Source organism: Protomyctophum bolini (genome assembly GCF_963924005.1).
Source record: "Protomyctophum bolini genome assembly, chromosome: 10".
Classification (NCBI taxonomy): Eukaryota; Metazoa; Chordata; class Actinopteri; order Myctophiformes; family Myctophidae; genus Protomyctophum; species Protomyctophum bolini.
In genome coordinates this window covers 22318706-22336489 of record NC_137871.1, presented here as the reverse complement: position 1 = coordinate 22336489, position 17784 = coordinate 22318706, and the positions used below count along the sequence as shown (strand labels likewise).

At 42.3% G+C, this 17784-nt stretch overlaps 2 protein-coding genes across 2 annotated transcripts in view; both read left to right on the top strand.

The window, feature by feature from the left end:
* Positions 1–6582, top strand: part of c5 (complement component 5) — a 46858-nt gene extending 40276 nt beyond the window's left edge. Inside the window, exons 36-41 of the mRNA XM_080773418.1 lie at positions 115–223; positions 638–721; positions 2920–3006; positions 3185–3277; positions 4472–4610; positions 6189–6582. Coding sequence (XP_080629544.1) covers positions 115–223; positions 638–721; positions 2920–3006; positions 3185–3277; positions 4472–4610; positions 6189–6330 — 654 coding nt within the window. The 3' untranslated portion in view covers positions 6331–6582. The remainder of the gene's footprint in view (positions 1–114; positions 224–637; positions 722–2919; positions 3007–3184; positions 3278–4471; positions 4611–6188) is intronic.
* A 5689-nt stretch (positions 6583–12271) lies between these two features.
* On the top strand, positions 12272–17312 carry bbs12 (Bardet-Biedl syndrome 12). The gene is made up of 3 exons (XM_080773417.1): positions 12272–12443; positions 13877–14167; positions 14871–17312. The coding sequence occupies exons 2-3, from the start codon at positions 13891–13893 to the stop codon at positions 16478–16480; spliced, it is 1887 nt and encodes a 628-aa protein (XP_080629543.1). The 5' UTR covers positions 12272–12443; positions 13877–13890; the 3' UTR covers positions 16481–17312.
* Positions 17313–17784: the final 472 nt, after the last annotated feature.

Below are 17784 nucleotides of genomic sequence, written 5' to 3'. Positions count from 1 at the left end.
ATTTTGATACTCAAAGATTTGTAGCAAAGATTTGATACTCAAATATTTGCTTCTGGCTGGACATTTTGTAGAATCAGCCTCAAACCATGTGAGTCCTTGTTCCATCATTGCTAGGTTCCCACTGACATGTTCCTGTGTGTTGGCTTCCGCATCCGGGAAGAGTTCAGGGTGGGAGCAACCAGCGAGTCCACGTTTAAAGTGTATGAACTTCAGGACAGCAAAGGTACAAACGAATGCATGGATCCAAGTTCTCAGTCGCCATGACTTGGCGGTGACACCGGTGCCGGTGACAATATTAATAAAACATCATACTTTTAGATATTGTGTTAATTGTTTGTACTAGCCCTTACCCGAGATATTTGCCCCCCTCTTGTGGCCACGGGGGGTACTGCGTCTGGGTGCGTTTTAATTCACTAATAAATTCATTATTAATCATTAATGTGTCAAATCGAAAAAAGGGCTCCGTTAAGACCTCCATATTCATATGGTCAATGCCTGTGTGAAAAGTGGGAGTGATTGGTGCAGGCAATGATGAGATAACGCGCTGTTTCTGACACACACACTCAGACATTGACTGAATTATAGTATGATGATTGTATGTAGCCTATTGTATATTTATTTTGGTGTACCCCTCCAGGATCTGTGTGCACCAAGCAGTACTCCTACAGTGTTCAGAAGTTACAGCGCCTCTGTGAAGCTGGACAGTGTCAATGCATGTCAGGTATTTCTCTCTTCTGTGTGGGTGGGTAATATTTGACTAGACTCGCGTAGCCAGATAACTATTCCACAATCTACTGAATGCTGTATAGTGATGCAGCATTCGGCCCGTTACCCGCAGGTCCCGCGGGTTGGCCCGCGGGGCAGGCACACGGGTCAAGGTCATGATCCGTTTATCTTTTCATTAATAAGCAGCCTATTTAGCAGGCTACCGTTGACTGTATGTAGGATATATCACTTGGAAACAGATGGAATTGAACATTAACTTGCATTTTACTCCTGCGATGCTTCAGTCCATAACGTGAGTAGTATAGGCCCAACAATTATGAACGAAATGCTGCACAGATATAAAATGATCGGAAAATGGCCCATTACACCCTCCCCTCTAGCTCTCTCGAAAGCAATTGAATGGATTGGACTTATGTGTTGAAAAGCCGGGCCGGTCGGTGGGCTACTGGACAGGCGGGTTATGGAAAAAAAATTAGTATAGAGTTATTATATTTTAAATTTTCGATTTCATTCTATTTATATTAGGATACATTTGCGTGACCGTAAAGACAAAACAGAAGTGGGGAGGAGGCTTCACTTCCGTTTATATTTTACTCACGTTACTTTTGAGAACCACGGTTCTATATTGTATTTATGTTGTTGTGCTGTGTATGTCAGTGGTTCTCAAAGTGGGGTCTGGGGACCCCCAAGGAGTTCCAGGGGAAATGATAGCTAGTTAGGAAGGAACCAAAAGGACCCTTATGGGTGTGTAACTCCGAATTACTATAATTTGGGGTCCCAGAGATAGAAATGCCATTGCATGGGGTTCCGTAGCCTAATGCATGTCAAACTGGGGGGTATTCTTTTTTTTTAAACTCTTTATTTTTGAATTTTTGAATAGCCAAAATAGACACCAAGGACAAACAAGACATACAATATGACAAAAACATCGGCAGTAAAAGAAAACTGAATAAAAACAAAAGACAAAAAACAAAATAAAACAAGAGGTCATGGGATGTACAACAACAATACATATTACAGATTATTTATTTTTTTCTTCTTTTTTTATTTTTTACATTAAATGACAACTGGAAAGACACCGCCCATATTCACGCCACATCCACCCCCCCAGCTAAGTACTCTGTCCATTTCTCCCATCTTCTTTCACCCAGCTCTTTTTGCAGTCTTAAAGAATAGGTCATCTGTTCTAGGTGATGAAGTTGTTTCACAATGTTGAGAAATAGATCGGCAGTAGGACAATTCTTTTGTAACCAATTTCTTGTAATAGCTTTTTTGCTTGCTACAAGTAGGATCTTAAGTAAGTATGAGTCATCCCGATTTAACCCGTCTGGGAGTTGTCCCAGGTACAAAGATATGAATGAATCATCTATTCTAAAACCCATAATGTTTGAGATAAGTGTTGTCACTTCTTTCCAAAATGGCTGAATTACAGGACAAGACCAAAAGACATGTGCATGATCAACCACTGTATCTCCACATTCTCTCCAACAGTCCATATGGTTGCCAGTCTGTTTGGACTTCTGTTTTGGAGTAATAAAGAAGCGAATCTGGTTTTTCCAACAAAAGTCTCTCCAAGTCAAGGAATTAGTGGTCGTTGATTGTGTTTCCCATATATTCATCCATGCTTCATCACTTATATCGATTCCCAACTCTTTTTCCCATCGCTCTTTCACATATATTGTAGAGTCCTTTTTCAACGACATAAGCCCATTATATAGTTTACTCACAAGACCCCTGTTGCTTCCTGAGCCATAGGCATTTATAAATACAGTGATTAGGCTTGTTGTAATACCTGGAGTAGACCCTTTTAAACTGGGGGGTATTCTTGAAATGAAAACGGTTGAAGTTCACTGCTAATAAATGTCAATGTGGGGGAAAAGGTTTGGGAACCACTGACTTATGTCATTTTGTTTGTGTGAAGTTTCGTTGCGATGTGTTGTGTTGTGTTGTAGTGAGCTGTGTTGTGTTGTAGTGAGCTACCGGTATGTTGTGTTGTAGTGAGCTGTGTTGTGTTGTAGTGAGCTGTGTTGTGTTGTAGTGAGCTATGTTGTGTTGTAGTGAGCTATGTTGTGTTGTAGTGAGCTGTGTTGTGTTGTGTTGTGTTGTAGTGAGCTGTGTTGTGTTGTAGTGAGCTGTGTTGTGTTGTAGTGAGCTATGTTGTGTTGTAGTGAGCTGTGTTGTGTTGTGTTGTAGTGAGCTTTGCCACATACCGAGGCTCTGCAGGCAATATGTCAAAAGAGGATCATATTCAGGAGACCTGCCAGCCTCATATTAAATATGGTGAGTTCTACTGTGTGTGAACCTCATATTATTATTATTATCTACCTTCAAAGCCTTTGTGATCTATGGTAGATCACAATCTACCTTTTGGGCACCCCTGGTGTACTCTGTATATAATCTACTGTATACTCTGCTGTGTACTCCATATTATGATGTAATTGACTTGTGCGCCCTCCAGCCTACAGAGTGGTGGTAAACTCTCAAACCACAGAAGGAGACTTCATCATTTACACGGTCAGTGTGGAGCAAGTCCTAAAGAGCCCCGCCAAAGGTCAGGAACCACTGGTTTTTATTCTCTATTTATTCTCTATACTCATTCAATTATATCGTCACTGTCGAGCTTAATTAAATGCTGGCAGGGCTGCTCCATTACACTGTCCACTTTCTCCATTACACTGTCCACTTGTCCAGTTTCTAAATGTGAAGTACACAAATGGACACAATTGTGTACTCAGAGCTACAGACGCATAAGGGTATATTTGGTTCCAAACTATCATTTAGCTGGGGACCCCCTGGAACTCCCTCAAGGACCCCTGGGGGTCCCCGGACCCCACTTTGGGAACCACTGTTGTACAGTACCAATGCACTCTGTTGACCGCACACAATTGAGACAGGCTATTTTCGATAAATGTACCATGCCCAAAATAGTTCGAAGTAAGTGAGTGAAGTGAGTGGTGCAACTCCGTGTGGGGTCCCTGGAAGTTCCAGACCCACAGGAGAGCTCCCAGGGTGCCGGCCCGGCATCGGAAACTTTCGAGAAATGACAGTTACCGTGGGGGGTCCCCGGGTGGTCCCTGTACTGTACTGTACTGTACTGTACTGTCACACCCAAAATCATCATATATACAGTGTGTGTGTGTGTGTGTGTGTGTGTGTGTGTGTGTGTGTGTGTGTGTGTGTGTGTGTGTGTGTGTTACACACAGTGACACTTGGTGGTGAAAACCAACCAAATGCCATTTCCGTGCTTGGACACAGACAGGGACACACATAGCTGTCTATAGGAGTGGTTGCACCACTCAAAAACACATGTGTAACTTATCTATCATCATTGCTCATGTTCAAATATCTACTCGTCTTCACAGTATGAACACATATAACTCTCATATTTAATAGTCCTATTTCACTGTATTCACACACGGCCCAATGCATTTCACAAGAGTCCTGCAATGTTTAGGGCTGTAGGGCCTCCCAGGAAGTATCTGATCACTCTACTATTGTACCTGTTCACATACTACATAGGCTACCTTATAAACATTATATAACTTAGACATTGTATTATAGGATTTGTTGTTCCATTGCGTTGTGTTGCATTGAGTAACTTGCGTTGCATTGTATTGTATTGTATTGTATTGTATTGTATTGTATTGTATTGTATTGTATTGTATTGTATTGTATTGTATTGTATTGTATTGTATTGTATTGTATTGTATTGTATTGAATTGAATTGAATTGAATTGTATTCCAGAGTTTGAAGGTGCGACTAAAGGTGTGGATATTGACTTGATAAAGAAAGTGACGTGCAGTTCAGTTGATCTGCGGATAGACTCCCAGTACCTCCTGATGGGAACCAATGGCATGGAGTTCACTCTGTCTGATCGCTTCAGGTCAGTCATACAGTCATCTTTCCCTCTTACAATTTACAATTTACAATTTAGGCATTTAGCAGACGCTCTTAATCCAGAGCGATTTACATTAAGCAAGAACAAAAAAGCATGGGAATACATCACATAAAAACATTTATCATGAAACATGCGTAAGCTAAGAAAGTAACAGTGGAATAGCTATAATGAAACTATACATATAAGCTATACATACTACAATGCTATACATATGTACTATGACGTGCTATGACTACTACTACCTTTCTCCCTTTCCACACTTCTTTTTTTAAATCTTTTATTCCATTGGTTCTCAAACGTTTTCATGTCAACGACCCCTACATTTATGTGTATTAGGTCACGGACCTGAATATATTTCGTACCAAGGAGCCCCATACAGGATTTGTGGTGTTAAAGTGTCAAGAATATTTATAAAGGTGTTAAAGAAGGTCAAGATATATATTTTTGAGGGGCACTAGCCCCTCCTATATACAAGTTCAATGTTTGTTTTAAAAATGCCATTGACAATGAAGGGAAAATGTACGAGCATGTCATATTGTCCCTCATTACGTCATATTGTCTCTTTATTGTTAATGGCATTTAAAGGAGAATTCCATACTAAAAGGCTTTCTTACCTTTCTTTGTAGTTGTTGCGTCCCCACCAAAGAGGTCCAGGTGTTATTTTGTGCAAAAGCTCCTTAATGGCCATTTCCACTACCATAAGCCCTAAATGAATTGCATTGAATTGAATGGCAATTGAATGTGGCTATGGGGTGTTGTGCTAATTCGCTTATTTCCATCGCTCAAAATTATAATTTATTTGTATATATCCTCTCTTCATAATGTAAATAATATCCCAAGCGGCACACTTTACTACTTCTTTCAATGGAAATAAGCAAACTAGTATAATACCCCATAGCCCCATTCAATTCCCATTCAATGCAATGCAATTCATTGAGGGCTTATGGTAGGGGAAATAGCCAATAAGGAGTTTTTGCACAAAAAAACACCTGGACCTCTTTGGTGGGGACGTAACAACTACAAAGATAGGTAAGAAAGATAAGAAAGCATTCTAGCATGGAATTCTCCTTTAATGTTTGCGTTGGCACCCTTTGTTTTACATCACCTAATCAACATGAGTTAGACTTTAATATATAAGCGCTCACTTAGTCACTTCACATGGGTGTGATTTTTTAAATAGGCCTAGCTGTTGTATATATTGAGGCCGCCTGGGGGTCCCCTGAACCCAACCCATTAGACCACAGAACAGTGAGACATTCCTCAGATCTGAACCCATTTTATATTTTTATTAGGTGTTATGAACTCATTGCGACCGCATGCTCTTGCTGACGTCGACCCCAGGGTTCGAACCCACGACCAGCCGCACTAAAGGCTTGTGGTCTAAATGATACACTAGGGCAGTCCTTCATTTGGGATCTAGGGAAAAAAGGTTATGTAATTTTAGTCCGGATGTGTCCTTTAACTTTAATACAGTAATGAATTAATATTCTAATCTATTATATTCTAAAGTGATGCAGACAGTATAGCTCTATTGTCTTTGATGGTGCTTTTATTGTGTTCCAGGTATCGTTTCCCGCTGGACTCGGGGGCTGTGGTGGAGCTGTGGCCTAAGGCTGACTGCAGTCCCATACCGTCCCCCTGTCGGAAACACATGGACCTGCTAGAAGACTTCTCCTTGGATCTCTCCATATATGGCTGTCCTTAAGGCAGCTGAAGATGAACAATATTCCCAACGCACTACACTGTACAGCTCAGCACAGTGCACACCATACTGAAAAACTGAACACACAATATGCATACCGATTATCAACATAACAGTCTTCGGTACATACTGTATTCCAGTCCCATTCCAGTTATTATTAACAGTACTGTATACTGTACAAGTCACCACAACGCAACATAACATAACATTCTATACAGAAAGAACAATTTAGCCAATATCTGTTCTCTGATGAAACATTTACTAGGGTCTGACATAATGCCATTGTTTCCGTTTTACAAACAAATAAAATTGCCAAAATAATATCGGTGTTTTAATCCTTTATAATTTTTTTGTCTCCACCAGGCCGAAGGCCTAGGGGGAGAGTATGTTTTGCACTCCGTCCGTGTGTCCTTCCGTCCGTCCGTTATCAGCTAATCTCCGGCACCGATGCCAACGACGAACCTCTGCCCCAAATATTCCTCAACGGCCTGTTATAGCGCCACCATGAGGCCGATTTAGGCAAAACACATTTCTGTAGATTACTCGTACACATTTTATCCATACATCACACAATTCGGTATACACTATCTCCATAGTCATGTGATCAACACGGAGTGGCACCATTTCCCATCTTCCATCCTGATTGGCTAAGATTGGCTTCCAAAGCTCACACGATTGGTCCGTTTCGAATAAATGCCACAAATCACAAACACAAATGTGCAATTTCCGTGAAATTATACACGCACATTTCCACTAGGCCGAGGATGACATGCCACAATTTTTTCCCCCAAATCAGCCTCACGGTGGCGCTATAACAGGCCAATTCCTGTTTTTAGCTATAACTGCATCAATCTGTATACAACTTATGTATGCACACTCCCTAGAGGCCATGGAAAAACATGTATCCATGGGTGTTGAAATTTGCACTGATCAGATAATCAAATCATTGATAGCACCTTAGGAAACGGTATTCCACATAATTTTAAACCATTCTGGGCGGGAACCCCTTTTGGTGTTAGCATTATGTTATGCTTTAGCTATTGAAAAATAGCAGATCTACAAGCTCATAGAGCGCCACCGAGTGGCACGCTACAAGCATGTAGGTCTGCTATTTTTGAAAAATCGACATAGAAACATTGCTTTTTCAGAAAACTGTCAGGATGTAGAAGACATTTTTAGAATCCGGTCAAAATCTCTCTCAAGTGTTTGTCATCATAGGATGTCTGCGTGACCCGCCAGTGGACCTGGACGGGACCTGGAAACGTTTGCTTTTTAATTGCACTTTGAGCACAGAACGCTTTATGAGCATGATCAAATAAAATAAAAAATATAATTATAAGTATAAGTCTAAGGAGTTTTACTTCTATTTCTATGTATGTAATCTGACACCACTGCCATATCAATTTTAATTGCAGCCAGTGTGTATATTGTACTTGTAATGTACTGTATACATGTATACCAATATTTCTATAAATATTAGATTTTGTACAATAATACTTACACTTATTGTATGCATTTGAGCTCTTTTAAACCTCTATAAGACCATTGTCCCTTACGTCAAGTTGTCTAACAACTATTGAACTAATAACTGATAGCTTAAGGGAAACGGTATTCCAAAAAGTTGTATCTTATCTTGTTATCTTTGTTTTGTCATAAATCATAATGCATGTATCCAAGGCCATTGGTCGACACAGACATATGATATCATTGAGAACTTCTGGGAAATCTACTTTAGTTTAAGGGTCAAATCTTATCTTTCTCTGTCATATTAATATTAGTCATAATAACCCATAATAACCCTGTTTACCGTAGTGGGTTGACCACAAAGTGACTCCAGTGTTACTGAACTAAGACGTCCACATCAGATGATTTATCTATAAATAATGAATAGCTCGAATTGATTCAGAAACAGTTTAATAAGCAATAGAGTAACATGTAAAAATAGTAAAATGACACATTAACTAACATATGCGGTTACATGTGGTTTGTGGCAGTCGTCTACCGTGCTACAAGAGGGTAAAGACGAGACACGTACATACGCACGTGACACATGCTGCGTGCGGCACACAGACAGACAGACAGACAGACAGACAGTTATTGTGAGGTGGGGTAGAAAGAAGATTCAATTTAATTCAAAGGCCTTTATTGGCATGAGAAGAAACAATGACCCCAAAACCCTCTGAATTTTGTCCTGTCTGAAGTTTTGTCCTTTTGTCCTACTTTTTTTGTTAGCTCATATCAAACTCCCCAGTAGAACTGGGGATATCGACAACAGTCACAAGTTGTTTGTTTTTGGTTAATATACCGGTACATACGTTCTCCTAGGAACTGGATATTAAGCCTTTTCTGGTCATTCATTCATCACATTGCAGGCATTTTTTAGCTCATATCAAACTCCTCAGTAGAACTGGAGATATCGACAACAATCACATTGTTTGTTTTTGTTTTTACCACTTAAAAATACGTTCTCCTAGGAACTTCATGGATATTTTGTTCTGGTCATTCATTCATCACATTGCAGCCTAAATTAATTTTACTGATAATAATCAGTAAATGATCACTAAAGCCTTTCACATCTGGGCTCTCCAGTGAGACAGAATAAGGCAGAAGCCGCTTCACTGTTATCAAATCCAAGGCTTTCACTGTCAGGGCTCCTCAGCTGTGGAACTGCTTGCTCAAGAGTCCCAGGTTAGCTAAATCTGAATGTATTTTGCTTTATCATTTTATCAGTTACTATTTAGCTTTATTTATGCTGTTGCCACATTTTTATCTGTTATTTATCTCACCTATTTTTACATCCTTATTGTCTTTATCGTAATTGTATTTTTCCCTGTTCCCTGTTCCTGTTGGCAGTTCTTAATCTCTTCATCTTACCTTTACTACTGATGATGTGCCAACAGCATTACGACCAATCAACATATCAGCTGTGCAGAGCGCAGTCACCCTCCGTGGAGCAGATATAAATACAAGCAGTGTAACGTCTGCAAGATACAGACATCAACAGAGACACACCAAGACGACTCCAATTCAAGCTCCACTGAGAGAGAGAGACAACCTCACGCTGACATCATGTTCCTGATTCTGGGCCTGCTGGCACTAGGCGCCGTGCACGCCAGTCCCTTGGCTGAAGTCAACCTACAGGATGACATCCTGCCACTAGACACCCTGGACACTGCTACCCTGCCACTAGACACCCTGGACACTGCTGCCCTGCCACTAGACACCCTGGACACTGCTACCCTGCCACTAGACACCCTGGACACTGCTGCCCTGCCACTAGACACCCTGGACACTGCTGCCCTGCCACTAGACACCCTGGACACTGCTGCCCTGGCACTAGACACCCTGGACACTGCTGCCCTGCCACTAGACACCCTAGACACTGCTGCTGCCTCGGCTGAGGTCCAACTACAGCCTGACATCGAGCCACTAGACACCCGGGACACTGCTGCCTCGACTGAAGTCCACTTACAGCGTGACATCGAGCCACTAGACACCGTGCACACTATTGGCATGCAGGTGCGTAGCAACTGTCCTGATAACTCATGGCACACTTTCAACCGTCGCTGCTACAAGTACGTCTCCATGCTTCTGCCCTGGGCCGAAGCAGAACGAAACTGTCTGAATCTAGGTGGCAACCTGGTGTCCATCCACAATGACGACGAGTACACCTTTGTCAAATTCGTGGTCCAGGTCAACGACCCAAGTCAGGGTTGGGCCTGGATTGGACTGAGTGACATTCACATGGATAATTTTTGGATGTGGTCTGATGGGTCGAAACTGAGCATCACCAAGTGGAGAGCCGGAGCGCCAGACAGTAGTGGCCAAAAATGTGTCCATATGAACTGTGGAGGTGGATGGCATGACTATCCATGTTCTTACAGGTCAGCTTCTGTTTGTGCAACTCGTCCAGGATTGTAGTCGTATTGAAACCATTGAATTGTACTACTGGGTTTCCATAATAAACATACTTTAAATCTATTGATGCGTCATTTCTGTGTTTCCTCGTTGTAAAGAACTTACAACACTCGTATATTAAACAATATTAGAGGAAATATATTTCTCTCTATCTCCCCAGTTTCATGATCTTCTATAATGTTCTGCCCTTTAGTCATTATTGCATATACTGAAAACCAACCATACCCATCTGTATTATGGTCATACTCATGCAAATGGTGAAGAACAGATTATAAATTATTATACAATTGGTACAGTATGTATACAATTTTTTTTTCTTTCATGAAAAGAGAATAAAGAAAAATAAAAAACCCTCAATCTCTCCCACCCATACTGCTGACACAGCATAAAATAAAGTAAGATGCAAACCTTGAAGAATTTAGATCACAGATTTGTGTAGTTTTATGCACAAAGAGTACTGTGAACTGGTCGAGATCACGCTACTTGTTTTTTGTATTAGCACTTTGACAGTGGATATTTCTCTCTCTCTCTCTCTCTTTGTGGCTGTCATAATCCGGCCCGTTGGGGCCATGACAAATTGAGGAGGACGCAGTAGCAGTGTTCAAAATAACAATAATTTATTTACAAGAGATAACTAATATTAACTTAATATGCAAAGAATGCTTCAGAATGTATGAGATGTGGAAGTCAGTAAGATCAGTGGTGTCAGTGTGGATGTGTGGTTATTAGGTTAATATGGTGAAGGTGTGTTGTAGTGTGCAAATCAAACAGCAAAGGGAAACAAACAGAAGGGTGCTGTCATCTGGAGAGGGGCACCGGGAATGGCTGGCAAGCCCTCTTTTATAGAGGTTCCATGAGCACTGGCCAGGTGCTCCTAATGCACCTAATGAGGAGTCTCAAATGGGCCGATGCCCACATGATCTGTGGGAGAAACACACAGACAGGGCAGTACACTATAGACAGCATAGGCCCTGCAGGCCAGGCCAAGGGGCCGTGACAGTGGCGCTCAGACAGGGTTGGCTCACGAGGCGCCACTTCCACAGGTGGAACAGCTGCCACCCTTTGCACCCATTTTGTAATTTCATCCATTGAAAAGCTAAATGTGGGCCTGATGACGGAAGCTATTACAGATCCATCTTTAATAATAAATAACCATTCTTTCTTTGACCGATCTGTTTGATCGCACGCATGCGATTACAATCTATCACTTAGATGTGTGTGTGTGTGTGTGTGTGTGTGTGTGTGTGTGTGTGTGTGTGTGTGTGTGTGTGTGTGTGTGTGTGTGTGTAGTCAGAGTTGCTTCAGTCCTATTATACATAAAGCAGTAAACTGTAAACTGACATGCTCCTGAACCGTCGTCTACTGTGAATGTGGTGTGATATGGGTTTTTTTTCACCCAGTGGCATCCAGACGATTCTGATGTAAAATCACATATTGCAATGTGCATGCAAACAACAAGACCATAGGCAGGTTTCCTTATAAAGGTACATGAAATGCATCTGTGTGTTTAGCGCCTCCATTGTGAAGAACATATAGGGCACTTATACAATAGACTACAATAGAGGGTTTGGGACAAAATGGCCCCTATGGGTTTGAAACTCTAATGTGTCCATTTGGTTCCATTTGTAGGCTACACTCTTAGAGTTAAATTCACATTGATTTTACATTATAAATTGGGGGTCCCAGAGATAGAAATGCCATTAAATGGGGGTCCATAGCCTAATGCATGTCAAACTGGGGGTCCTTGAAATTAAACGGGTTGAGAATCACTGCTAGAGCCATAAAAACCTTCTCTTATGGGGGTCCCTGGCATATATTTTCAAATGGGGGTCCGCGGGGATAATTAGTGTCCATTTGGGGGTCCTTGACATGAAAAGTTTTGGGAACCACTGTAGTAAAGGCCACAGTACAATTGAGCAGTACCTAACACAAACAGTGGGAGGCAGTAATACGCCGATGATGGCCGGGCGTCTAAGTCTGCTGCCGGAAAGATAAAAGAAGAAGTAAGTAACGCCACTCGGGTCTCGTCTCCTAGCAACTTGTGTAGCCTGGCGTTGCTTGCCCATGTGCAGCGTGTCTGTCGGATCACGCACGCACAAAGCCAGCTGGACATCATAGGACGTGAGGGAGAGACGCTATCAGTCCAGACTAGAGTCACTCCGAGCCTGCATGGCTGTAAGTCACACATCTCACATCAGGTATGTTGATGTCCTAGTTTGTATTGTAAGAAATGTAGCCCATTCTATTCTACTCTTTTCCCGTTGTTACATAGTAGGCTATCACCACGACACAGCAGCAGCCAGCAGCTACAAAACAAAGGAACGAAAGCATCTGACAACAGGTTATTTTCTTGCTAGTATCAGTTGTGTTGTTACTGTAAACTTGCATGCTTGAAGCTGCATTGGTTGATTGATTGAATACTTTATTAACAGTTTGCAAAGACAAGCACAGGAGAGCACAGAAAATCAACACATGGTATCTGTTCTTTAACTATATAGAAGTGTCTATTTGTACGTCTCTAAATGTTTTGATGAATTGAACATGGTGGACCCTCTTGTAAACAAGTGTAATGCTTAATTGGGTCGTCCACTCACAGTTAACAGTCTTTGTATTGAGTTTGTGCTTGAAATGTACTGCAATTCTGCAAACTGTTAATAAATATTTCAATCAATCAATCAATCAATGGTCTGACCCCCAGGGGTCCTTGAGGGAGTTCCAGGGTGTCCCCAGCTAAATTATAGTTAGGAACCAAATGGACCCTTATAGGTCTGTAACTCATAACCGCTCACAGAGTACATTGATTTTACAATATAAAGTGGGGGTCCCAGTCAGAGATAGAAAATGGCATTAAATGGGGTCCGTAGGCTAATGCATGTCAAATTGTGGGTCCTTGAATTTAAAATGGTTGAGAATCAATCTTCTCTTATATGGGGGTCCCTGGCATATCTTTTCAAATGGGCGTCCACGGGCTAATTAGTGCCAATTTAGGCGTCCCTGACATGAAGAAGTTTTGAGAACCTCAATCACTGCTGTAGCCTACTCACGTTACTTGAAGTTGGTGCCAGTTTCTAGGGATGCTCCGATCAGGTGTTTTGGGGCAGATTAATATAATTTTACATCTTTGTGACAGGCCTAAACATCTCCCCTTCCTCCCCATTATCCCACATACACAGGGACAGTTTTTACTTTTGACATAATCATTTTGGAAATATTCAAATGTTCACCTTACGCACAAGATCGGCCGATCATAAGAAAACAATCGGTTTCGACTTGGAATTGGAATACTTTGTTTTCAAGAGTGTTGAGCACAAACATCAGTAGCATTTCAAAGTGTTTTTGTCATGTTATGTAATGCTATTGCAAAGCCCCCTCAGGTACATTTTAACTATGTTCAGCAATGAGATCATATTTTTCTGGTGGCTCCTCTCCTCGAAACACGTTTCCACCCCAAATTGATTTTTTTGAGTTGTGTGTACTTTCTTTTGGATTCTATTTATTTTAATTAGGACTACAACATGAAATCTGCCGCACTTTCCCACTTTACTTTACAGGGCGACTGTGTTTTTGGGCCGAGCGTTTTGGTATTGTGTTCCTTGAACGGATGTACGTGTCCCTTTGTTCTTTTCCACAGTTCAGACTCGAGTCATGTCTGGAAGTGCACTGGTAAACCAGAGGGAACACGTGGGACTGCAGCAGCTCTCGGCGCTGGCCGCACTGACGCACTCCTCCTTGGGACCCTCGACCAGGTACACGTTCATCCTGGACGAGACGAGCGGAGAGTCCTCCGTGGTCTGCTCGTGCTTGCGCCTCCTGGAGAGCCTGGAGGTGACGCGTGGCGCGGTGGGTCAGCTGGCCTTGGAGACCGTTCGGGCTCACCACAAGCGGCGTCGCTCTGGGTCATGGTGTCTCCTTTTCCTTGCAGGTACAGTAGGGCCCGCCTGACCAGGGCTCACCAATATGTCCGTACACGGACAAATGTCGGTGTACGATCCGTTTGGTTCCATTTGAACACTCAGAGTTACAGACCTGTTATTCAGGCCTGTCACAATTATTACATAATAATCACCCAATCGCAATTATTCAAGTTGATACATACAGTGCAAATATTGCGGAAAGTACATACAGTTGCAAATATTTAAAAAAGAAAAGTGCAAATAGCCGATCTACTATTTCCACTGAATGCGTTTAAAGATGGAGTGCTGTGATTTTTGTACTTTTTCTGTTTTGCATGTGTCTATGGAGTTAACATTACTGTAATAGAAGTAATAGTTAGAATATTGAAATATGTCTTCCCTGTGTAATTTTGTGTAATGATTCTCTCTTAACGGGTTCCCTTTAATGATTCCTATCGTTTCAAATGGACCTTCTGAAACTCTTGAGAGTGTGCACATGCATCCACATGGACCCGTTCCATTTGTACACTCAGAGTTATGTTGAGGAGGTCTTTGGATTTAAAACGTTTGAGAACCAATGGTATTGTAATTGTATAGCAGACGAGAAGTCCACATACCAACTCTGACAGTGTGATTAAAAAAATGGTTCCGGAAACTATTCCAAATCCCCAACTTTTCTGGTTCCTCGATGTTTGATCCAGTTCCTCGTGGTAACAACGATCCTATTTGCAGGAGCATGGAGTCGAGCTGCTCTGGAGTGTCTTCGGAGAGGGGTTTCAATACCACACGTCATCTCAGCAATGTCTGAAGGGCTGGATATATGTCTGGGTGTGTGCAGGGCAAACAGAGTCTCCACTGAGGATCTTGGCTCAATACGGTCTGGGAACTGCACCGCCAAATCTCAAGGTTTGCAACTTGAACAAAGGAAGCCTCGTGTGGAACTGGAACCTTTGCCGGCGTCTTCCCGTATCCAACGATCAACTACCAAGATTCAGAACGTCCCCCCCGGACAACAGAAAATAAAACTCAGCCACAGTAGACATTTTTGTCAAGCCAAGGCTGACAATGTCACGTCTAAATATGTTGACGTTGTCCACGTTGCTAGGGCAGTGAGCCACGGTCGCATTGATACAATGAATTTAGTGGTGGAAGCCAGTCTGATGCAGTCAAAAAACAATACATTTAGTCATACGACATTTGACATCGATAAGGTGGTAACTTGCGTTCTACCTTATTTATCGGAGGAACACGCTTGCATTTTACCCGGTTGTGTGGCTCTGTTATCTGCTGAGCAGGCTTCTGTCACACAGCACTTGAAGGACAAGCACTTGGATGTTGCTCTCATTGACGGAGATCTGTGCGATCGGCATCGCCATGTTGGCTTCAATAAGCCAACAGGTGTAGGAATCGTATCTGAAACACTGGCCACGGGGACTTTAAGCAAAGAGGAAGAATGGATAGAGATCATATTGGCAACTCTGTTGAAACTGAAAGTGAATCTGATTTTACTCACTGGTGCCGTGAATGAAAAACTGATGCAGCACTGCGTCAGGCACACTATCCTTGTGGTGGAGAAAATGAAACCCTCCATTTTGAGGGCCTTTGCGGATGCGACCGGGGCCATTCCCGTAACCTATGCTACCCAGCTGACAAGGCGTTGTGTCGGCATTGGGGTGCAGGTCACGGTATGGAGAGACCTCAGCGGCGGTGAGCGGAGATCATCGCTAGCTGTAAATATTTCTAGTAGTAATAATAATGGGCTGGTCACGGCGATCCTCACGAGCAGCGTACGAGCTAAACTGCAGGCCCTCGAGGATGAGTTTTGGAGCTGCGCTTATCGTTTACACTGGGCGCTGAGAGACGGAGCGGTCCTGCTTGGAGCCGGAGCCATAGAGATGCTTTGCGTTCGTGGCCTTCAAATGCACGTTTGTTCGACACGTCAAACCACCATGCAAAGAGCAAGTGACCCCTGCAGAGATGTAGTGCTGCCCCTCATGGCAGATGGTTTGATGAACTATGTGTCCACCATCATTGCGAACAGCGGCTTACGCTCCAAAGTGGAGGCTTGGACTTCACTCAGCCAACAGCTGAAAGACTTGCACGGAGTATCGTTTTCAAAACTCCTCTTGGAAGGAGAAGCGGACGATGGGCCGATTCCCTCTGAGATTGAATCCAGCGAGGATGCGTCGGCAGTGAGGGTTTTTGATAATGTGAGTGTGAAGATGGAAGCGTGGAGGAAGGCTCTAGATCTGGTGTTCATTGTGTTGCAGACGGATGCTGAGGTCATCACGGGCATTGATGCCAAGGCTGTTGATGCACAGGCGAACGTATCGCTGCTATGAGGATTGTTATTATCTGTTTGGGTTATGTTGGCTCAATCAGATTGAGTGAGAGAGAATGTTACATCAAAATCGTTTGACTTGTTTGGCAATCATGCCTGTTATGGCTTTACATTGGCTGACTTCTGCTTATACAGTATTCTGTCATAGGCTGTCACATAAAGGAACAGAAATGGCTGGTTTCCTACCTCTGACCACATGGGGGAGACAAAATATATATTTAGTTTCTCTTCCAATCTGTGTCACATCCAAAAACCCAAATTACATTTTCCCCAAACTATGGGCTTTGCTAGTATGGTATAGTATTTGTTTTGTATATGTTCTCTGTGTTCTCTTTGTGCTATTGACACACTGTACACAATACATGTCTGTACTGTCTGTGACATGGAACTCTCACTGCTAGCTAGACTGCTTTTAGTCCCCCGTCATTGGTGGTTTATGGCCTGCTGTCATAAAGGAAATGTTTGACAGAGTGCATCCAGACAGAGCCAATGTCTCTGAAGGCTGACCAAGTAATGACTGGGCAGTCGAATGACAACTGCTGCAGAAGAAAGTTCACCAGATTAGTCGAACCAAGTTGGCAAACCAAGTAGGCTACATCCTGTTTTATAATCACACAAATGGTTTCATCAGGGTTCAGTCGTTCTCCAGTTTAGACAGAGTGTCGGGTTGTTCAGCCATATATATGGGTGGGGGTATGACCAATTTAAACAAAACATTGAGAAGGAAACTGGCATGGCTCAACTGATGACACATGTAAAGAGTTCAGACTAAGGGCTCTATTTTCATCCATGCTAAACCCCTTATCCCTAAACATTTTGAAAAAATAAATTGAATAGTTTTTTTTAAATGTTTAGGGATAAGGGGCTTAGCATGTACGAAAATAGAGCCCTCTGTGTGCAATTGTTTTCAGCACTATGTTTTATACAGAACATGATTTGGATTGCAGCTCATTCAAAAACAATGCACTTCACGTGGGATTTGAATAGGTTGAAATATGCATACAAAGACGTCAGTGATGAGGATTATTAACGGTTTGGGTGCATGGTTTTGGACGCAGCATGTTTCACAGGAGAATTTAAAGGTCAGTTCAGTCACTAGTACGGGTTTTAACACTCTCCATCCTCTTATCTTCAGAAAAGCATAAACAGACTTTTTATAAAGCCTTGGGTCTTTATAACTACTGTTGTATAGTAATTTACCTTTTACTCTGCTGAATTTTATAGTTTAGTTTATAGGGTAGTAAGACATCAAAACAGATGGTGGTCAGCATTGGCAATGTTCTCTTAAGTTGAGAGTGAGAGAGG

Excerpts from the sequence above, each read along its gene's own strand:
- bbs12 (XM_080773417.1), top strand. The coding sequence starts at position 13,891 with ATGTCTGGAAGTGCACTGGTAAACCAGAGGGAACACGTGGGACTGCAG. Across the intron at positions 14,168-14,870 it reads GTGTCTCCTTTTCCTTGCAG|GAGCATGGAGTCGAGCTGCT; the intron begins GTACAGTAGGGC and ends TCCTATTTGCAG.